Raw genomic sequence first — 7,920 nt, 5'->3', positions numbered from 1 at the left:
TCACGATGGAGTGAAGCAGTGGCCTGGCCCGCTCACCTCACCATGCAGGAAACGCAGCCAGAAGCGCCAAGTCGGAGAGCCAGAGGCCGCAGGCCACAGTGCTCTAGTGTCGGACAAGGCTGCTGCCCACCCCGCTCCCAGTACCACCCAGGGACCTCCCACAGATGTTCTCGTGGCTCCCATGGGCCCCCATGCTCAGGCCCCGGCCCTGAGTAGGTCAGACACCAACAGAGAGCCATCAGATTTTGGTACACTTCCCCGGGGGAAAGAAATAGGCGGGTACATCCTTCTGCTGGGATGGCTTCATTCATGCAGAGAACCCAAGGCCTCTCTTAACCAAAGGCGGGAGAGTTTCATAGAGAACAGCGCGGACAGGAGCAGAGTGGGGGACCGGAGCAGGGCCGCGGCATGCGGGAGGCGGGGGCTGACCTTCGCAGGCAGGCTGGTTCCCCAGCAGGCTGGTGTAAGTGGGAGTGTCTTTTTCTACACCGAGGTAGGCGAGGTAGGCGGGCAGAGGAGAGAGAAGAATCAAGAGCCAGTCAGGAGATGGAAAGCAAGAAGGGTGACGTCAGGTGGGCTCCTCAGCAAGCACAGAGGCAAAGGCCCGTGCCCAGGAAAGAAGCTGCCGAGCTTGCATCCCCGGGGGACATCCAGGCTCAACATGGTGCGCGGCCGCCTGCCGGAGGGGCCACCGCTACAGCCCTCCCCAAGGCGTGGCCTGCACTTGGAGCCTCAGCCTTGTCTGAGCCAGCGGTAAATGACGACACCAGCGTTCTCTAAGGGGAACCACCACGACATTCTCAGGCAGCTCCTCCTCCACTGCCTTACACGGTGAGGCCCCGTTCACCTGGAAGGTTCTGGAACCACTGACCGAACCCCAGGAAGGGAAAGGTGGGTCGTCTTGGAGAACGGACAGGTCTGCTCCCCATGTAGCTGTGTTCTCCCAGCCGCACATGCACCTGTCACCCACCTGTGGCAGCAAACCCTCCCGCTTAGGAAAGGACAGGGCGGCCTTTACCTCCAGGAGGGAAGCCTTCCGTGAGAACCTGCACGGTGGAGACGTGTGCAATCTCGATTTCGTGGTGGCTGTCTCCATCCAGAATCAAGTACCTGCGTCACAAGGGGTCCGGGAAGGTTACTCTCGGGCCCGGGTGCCTGATCCGCGGCCTAGACGCTGCAGCAAGGACGCCAGTTCTTACCTCTGGTTGCTGGAAAGGCGGCAAAGCATCATTTCAGAGCTCTCTGAGTTTCCAAAGGTTACCAGGAAAGTGGCTCCTTGGGAGACAGAAAGCAATGTGGAGATGTGCTGCTGCTTCACACTTCCCTGGGCCTCCGACACAGAAGAGCCCTGTCCTCTGGTTCCCGGTCGAGATGTGCATGCAGAGGACAAAGTAGAAACACGCAGGAAACAAGACACCGTGTTTCCTGGATCCCCTTCCACCCAGCTAAAGGTAGGGGCACATTAAGGGTCGAAGAAGTAAATGGAGGGGCACGTTCTCTCCAAAGGCAGGCCTGGGAGAATTCATCACCAAGGCCCAGACCAAAGAACACCAACCCCTACACCCATATATTCTAAGGGCCCACCAGGACAGCACCCAGATCCTACACGAGGGCCCAGGGCCCAGTAAAGCCCAGCAAGGCCACCGTCCCTGGGAAGCGAGGCCCCGTTCCACAGAGGAGAGCACTGGGAGCAGGGAAGCAGGTTATCCCGGGCCCATGTAGCCCAGGCAGGCCTGCGGAGAGCGGGCAGGAGTGCTGGGAGCAGCTGAGGCTAGGAGGGGCCGCTGGGTCCATGGAGGCTGGGGAGCACCGCCCCCAGCACATTAGAGGAGACGGCAGGCCCTAGGCCTGCGTCGTGCTGCCAACACAGGGCCAGTTCTGCCTGGCCAGGGCCTCCTTCCCACCTCGTGGACGTGCCCACGGAGCCAGGGCCAGCATTTGAGAGGAACTTCCCATCTCCAGAGGAAGAACAGTGGTCTGAAGAAGGTGGGGGGGAGGTGGTAGAAGGCTGACGAAAGCAGGGAGGCCTCGAGTGGGTGAGTCACCTCCGGAGGCGCTGGGACACCGCTCAGTGGAGGCCACATACCGCCCAGGAGCACTTTGAGCTGCTTGTCGTAGAACTCGGCCTCCTTGTGGGACACCAGGGCGCACTCGGCGCACTGCCGCACCGGGTCCACGAAGCACATGCGCCGCAGCGGCACTTTCTGACTGCAGCATCTGTCACAGAAGCACTTCCCGCAGCGGCGACAGTGGTGCTGGGGCATGGCAGGAGGGCAGGCAGTGAGCGGGCCGCACCCCCAGGTCCCCGAGGCCGTCTCACGGTCCGCAGGTGCTGGCCTGCCCTGGCCTGGCCTGCCCTGCCCTGCACCTGCACCGCAGCCTCTGCCTCACTAGGGAAGCGAGGCCTTTTCATGGTCAGTAGCGGCCCACATGGTCTTCCCAGTCTTCCTCGCCTCCCTAAGCCCTGCCGCCCACACCTGCCTGGGCGCCGCTCAGCTGAGCACGTTCAGGAGGAGCTCCTGCCTGAGGGCAGCAGCCCTGGCGCTCCTGCTCCTCCTTATCGGAGCCAGGGCACGACCTGCCGCGCCAGCAGCCCCACACCCTGGCTGCTCAGGTCCACCCAGTGGCTCCCAGGGCACCCCCGCCCCGAACAGGACCACCCAGCCACCCACTCGGCCGCGGCTCACCTTTCTGGTGATAAAGTCAAACTTGGCATCGCACTGCATGCACCTCGGACACTAGGAGAGGAGAGGAGACGAGACGGTGTTACCTTCCGGCTGGCACTCGGCCGGGCGGCTGGCAAGAGGGCCACTGAGAAAGCCAGCGCCACGTGCGGGCTGAGGTAGCTGGACAGGCGGGTCTCTGAGGCAGTGGGGGAATGGCAGCGGCAGCTCTGCACCTGCTCAGAAGCCCATCAGGCCCGGTGGGCCCCCAGCCCGATGCTGCAGGTTGAGGTGGGATCGCCCCGGAGCCTGGGGAGACACACCCACTGCACAGACTCTGGCTGGAGTGCTTGGTGGCCAAGGTCCCAGGGGACAGAGCCAGGAGGTCCAGAGAGTGCACGGCCTAGCCTTCCTGCAGCTGAGCCCACGTCCCTGTGCTGCAGGCATCCTGATGCGGGACAACAGCAATGCTTGGAGCTGTTAGCTCCTGGCCCTGCTCCTGTCACTTGGACCAGACCTGTGCGTGAAGTGACATGGCCTCCCAGAGCGGGAGTGAGCCTGATCAAGGGCCTCACCACCCTGCTTCGCACAGGAAGGACCTGCGGGGCTCTGTGAGGACAGGGCCGCAGCCAACCGGCGCGCCAGTCCACCTGAGGCAGAGTGTCCTCTGCGTGTGCCCTTAGGTCTCAGTGCTCATCAGGGCCCAGGAAGGGCACTCGGAAGACACAGGAGCAGAGCACCCAGGAGGCAGATGCCAGGCCTGCAGTGCCTTGACCAGGACCTGGGGGGAGAGGCCCACACCCAGGGCTCCCAAGGCTAGGGTCCCTGCGCCTGGACTCAGTGCAGAGGCGGTGGCTGGCCTGGGTGGGTCTGGGCAGACCTGGGCCTCTGGCTCCCATGAAACCTGGCGGGGACGGGGGCCACAGGGGCTCACCTGGCCAAGTGGGCAGGCTGCAGCCTGGGGGGCGGGGGGTCACACTGAACAAAAGGGCTACCTTGGGGCCGGCTGGCGGCATGGTGGTTAAGGCACTGGGTCTCACATGGCCAACCAAGGTTCGAGTCCCAGACCCACTGGCCTGAAAATCATGCCAGGCACTTGTGCACACATGCCCAAGATCCTGAGAGGAGAATGGAGAAGGGACTGTGGCGTGGCCATTCCCCAGGGTTGATTTCTCACTCTCCTGTGTTCTCTCTCCCCGCAAGGTAAGCACACACGCCTATGGCCTCCTGCCATGTGCAGTTCCCGCGTGGCACCAGTGCAGGGCGCTCTAAGGACGGGCTGCACAGGTTGAGTCAGCTGGCTGCTGCAGGTGGACCCTCAGAGTCACCTGCAGAGCCGCCTCAGGGCTGATGAGAGGGCACCAGGTCACAGCAAGGCCTAGGGTGCAAACAAACTCCACCCTCCAGCACGCTGGGAGCACTGCACTGTCCCTCAACACCCTGCGACCACCTGCTGGGCACCATTACGGCGGCTGTGACCTTAGGAGCATCCATCCTCTTCACCAAGCTGTCCCCGGACAGAGCAGGGCATGGCGCCGGCACACTCCCGGCCAGCCAGGCGCATCTACACCGTGTGGTAGCCAGGCTCCACAGAGCCCGTGAGGCCAGCGCCTGCTCCCAAACGGCTTCTAATAAGCTCAGGCCGCCAGGACGCCAGGAGCATGAGGACCTGGCTGGGGCAGAGAACAGAGACGGCAGGACCCCAGACTTACGTGAGTGGAGGCGGAGAAGCCACCAAAGGAAGGAGAGCCTCAGGATGCCCCGCGCCAGAGGAGGGCCCCCAGGAGCGGACTCACCAGCTCAGGCAGAAAGCGGCCAAGTGTGGGCCGTCAACCCTGGGTGCAGCAGCTGTCAGCTGTCTGAGCAGCCCCGGCCCTGGGCCCTCAGCCCTCTCTAAGAGACCCTCACTGTGAGTTCCTGGGTGCGCTGTGAGTACTGTGGAGCCACTGGGCCAGTCCTCAGAAGGCCCAGCCTGTGGATGCCCTAGGACACAGCAGAGGCCTTGGCACTGGCCGCCGCCCCACTTCTCAAACTACCAAGCTTGTCCAGCACAGGGCCTGTCTCCGGGGCCGACTCTGCCCACCCAACCCTGCGCCAGGTACCTCTGCACTAGCAGGTGGGCTCCCCGGCTTGGAGCCCCCTGGATCTTGAGGCTGCTCAGCCCGGGCTCCACAGGCACAGAGCAGAGCACCCATGCCAGATACGGAAGATCCGGCCTGGACTGGCTGCCTCCTGCCCATCCCTGGCAAAGGAGGGCGCTGGCGGCCGAGCCTGGGAAACCACTGGGTGCCCACGTGCCGCCACCTCCCTGCATGCTCACAGCCATGGCCCTGAGAGCGGCTCTCGCTGTGGTCCAAGCTAAGGCAGCCAGAGCTGCCCTGAAGGGGCTCCATGTGGCTAGACGTGCCTTCCATAGAAGGAAGGGCCCTTCCGCCACGCGATGGGCAAGCCCCTCCCGGCCTGCCTCCCCGCGCTCCCGGGCCTGCACCGTGCTGCTGACCCTCTCGCCAGGCTCCTTCCAGTGCCTTGAGGGGTGGGCGCAGCAGGCTAGAGGTGGCAGACCCGTGTGACGGGCACAGCCACTACAGCCAGAGCAGGCAGACTCTGTGGGGCACCGCGCAGAGCAGGCCCCGAGAGCTGCCCGCCTCACTAGGCATGGGAGCGTGGCTGGTAGTGAGGTACAGAGGGTCTTCTCGGGGAAGAGGACCCAGCTGAACAGCCATTGAGACCCACCCTCGGTGCTGGGCCGAGAACTACAAGGAGATAAAAAGGGCCTTTTCCCTCCACTGAGCGCCCTTTCCCTTCCAGCTGGAGGGAAGGAAAACCCACAGAAGGTCAGAGCACACTGCAGGGCTGCGGGCTGAGGGGCCACCGCCTCACCAAGGAGATGGGAGTGGGCACAGCCACATCACTCCACACCAAACAGAACTGCTCTGACCGGGATCCCAGTGCTGTCCCTCCAGATCTTGCCACCAAGGACTCGGCGCCCCTGGTGTGCACTAGTGTAATAGTCCAGCTGGCCCAGCCCCCAGGGAATGCCACCCTGGCCACCTTCACTGTGACCACCAGAACCATCTGGCCAGGGCCCCACAGGCCCTGCCCCAGCCTCCCCGTGGCGCCGGCTCAGGCCGCCCCCGCAGCAAACCCAAGGCCTCTGAGCCTCGGAGCGCAGTGGTGCAGTGTGGGGCTCCACAGCCTTGAGTCCACGCTGCTAGACATGTGGCCAGGCTAGACCACGAGGGCGGCACATCGCAGCCGGACCAGGGCAGCCTGGCCTGCAGTGCCCGTCAGCCGCGGCTCCACACCGGGCACGGTTCCCAGGCTTTCTGAGATCCCATGACTAACGTCTTCCTGCTCCTCCTTTGCTCTTAAGCTGCTGTCTGTGCTTGGAAACCAGGCTTGTCTGCTCAGCCTTTTGGAATGGTCTAGAAGCCTCTCAGCAGCTTTTTATAAAGACAGATTTTTGCAATAGGGTGTGTATGTTTGTCAGAGAGACAGAGACAGAAAGTGAGAGATCACCTCCCCCCCCAGAGGGGTGGCCACACTACAGTCCTTTTTTCATTCTCCTCTCGGGATTTGGGGCACACATGCACACGCACCCGGCATGAGGTTTAAGCCACCAGGACTCGAACCACAGCTGACTATGCGGGAATCCAGCGATATCACCATTATGCCATCTGCTGGTGCCTACAGCTCTGACTGGGCTCGCCTGTACCTCGGCTTGGCTGGTGGGCTGCCTCTGCCCTGCCCCCAGAGCTGTCGGCCCAGACCACTTCCATGGCCCGACCTCTGTGTGGGCCGCTTCGACCCCAGGTACCTGCCAGCCCCAGAGCCCACCAGGGCCCGCTGGACAATGCTCAGGAGGTCCTGGCTGGTGTGGCCAGGGCTGGCCCAGCTCGCAGGCCATGCATGCAGGGCAGCTAAGGGGATGCCCTCCACACTTCACGCGGCTGGGGCTGGAGCGTGGCGGAAGCCCAATTTCTAAACACATCTAGAACTTACACGCTCTGCCTGAAGAATGAGAGCGATGGGGGCAGACCGCGGTGCAGCAGCGAAACAGACCCTGCAGGGCGGACCCCATGGGCAGGCCCAGGTTCATGTCCAGAGACCTCCCTGAGCACACGGCTGCTGCAGTCCACCCCTGGCCTCACCGGGGCACTCTGTCTCATCTGTCCTCTCCTCATGGAAAAAATAAACTAAGATGTGTGTGAGAGAGAAGTTTTAACTTACTCTGAATAACCAAGCATATTTAGAAAACAGACAGATTTATTTTTTTTAATTCTTTTCAAGTTTATTTCTTTCCTTCTTGAGAGAAGTAGGGGGTACCCTCCTCAGGGTCTTGCCACACTGCAATCCTCCTCCAGCCCCCCAGCCTGCCAGGATCATCAGGGCGCAGCGGACCTGTGTCAAGACAACGTGGGATCTGAACCTGGGCCCTGTGTGACTCCAGACTCATGCAGTGGCACCCTACCCCTGCACCAAGACCAGACCTTGACAGAGCATGGAACACGGTCCCTTCTTGTTGGTTACATTCATGAAAAGAAAAAGCTTGTCATATCAACAGAACAACTTTACATGGAAGGAGCCTAAGGAAATAAAGCTGGTGACGGGGCGGGGGTGGGGGTAAGAGCACGTGGGCCGTAAGCAGGCCTCCTGGGAACACTGCCCGGGCAGGCCAGCAGGGCGGGCAGCACGGGCATCTCTGATGCTCAGAGCGAGGCAGGAGCTGAGGGACACGCCAGAGCCCAGAGTGATCCCCCAAGTGTGATGCGCCACTTCCCCCACGGGTCAGCTCCAGCCGAGTCACGCCAGACCCACACGTGTGCCCGCATTGCGGGTGCGGCAGGGGGCAACTTCAAGCAGCTTGTGAGGCGTGACTACACCCCAGAAACTCGGGCGTGTGCTGTTTGCGAAAGGTGCTCATGAGGCTGCTGGCCTGGGGGCGGCCCGGGGCGGCACCTAGAGGCAGGCCTCCTGAGCGGCTGACCAGTCCCGACAGCGCTGCGGTCTGGCTCTGCCAGGGCAGGAGAGCGCTGCACCGCTCCAGGGCAGCCGTAGTGGAGATGGAAAAAGTGGGGCTTGGAAATAACCCACTGCTGCTTTATAAGGGCACCCAGGCGTGGGCCTTCTGCCAGCGACGCAGAAATGCCCGAGACACACAGCACGATGCCAGGGAGTGCCGAACCCTGCAGGCAGAGCCACCACAACCGACCGTGGGGCTCGGGTGGGACAACACCGACACTGCAGCCCTCATGAG

At 62.7% G+C, this 7,920-nt stretch overlaps 1 protein-coding gene across 1 annotated transcript in view; it reads right to left on the bottom strand.

Moving 5' to 3' along the window:
* The window catches only part of ZFYVE21 (zinc finger FYVE-type containing 21), a gene marked incomplete in the record, with an annotated part of 20,291 nt that overhangs the window by 3,805 nt on the left and 8,566 nt on the right, over positions 1–7,920 (bottom strand). Inside the window, 5 exon segments of the mRNA XM_027776414.1 lie at positions 430–483; positions 1,019–1,110; positions 1,200–1,275; positions 2,087–2,255; positions 2,688–2,738. Coding sequence (XP_027632215.1) covers positions 430–483; positions 1,019–1,110; positions 1,200–1,275; positions 2,087–2,255; positions 2,688–2,738 — 442 coding nt within the window.

Source organism: Tupaia chinensis, unplaced genomic scaffold, assembly GCF_000334495.1.
Source record: "Tupaia chinensis unplaced genomic scaffold, TupChi_1.0 Scaffold000671_2, whole genome shotgun sequence".
NCBI lineage: Eukaryota > Metazoa > Chordata > Mammalia > Scandentia > Tupaiidae > Tupaia > Tupaia belangeri.
The sequence above is the reverse complement of the archived record's forward strand: the minus strand, read 5'-3'. Positions and strand labels throughout refer to the sequence as shown.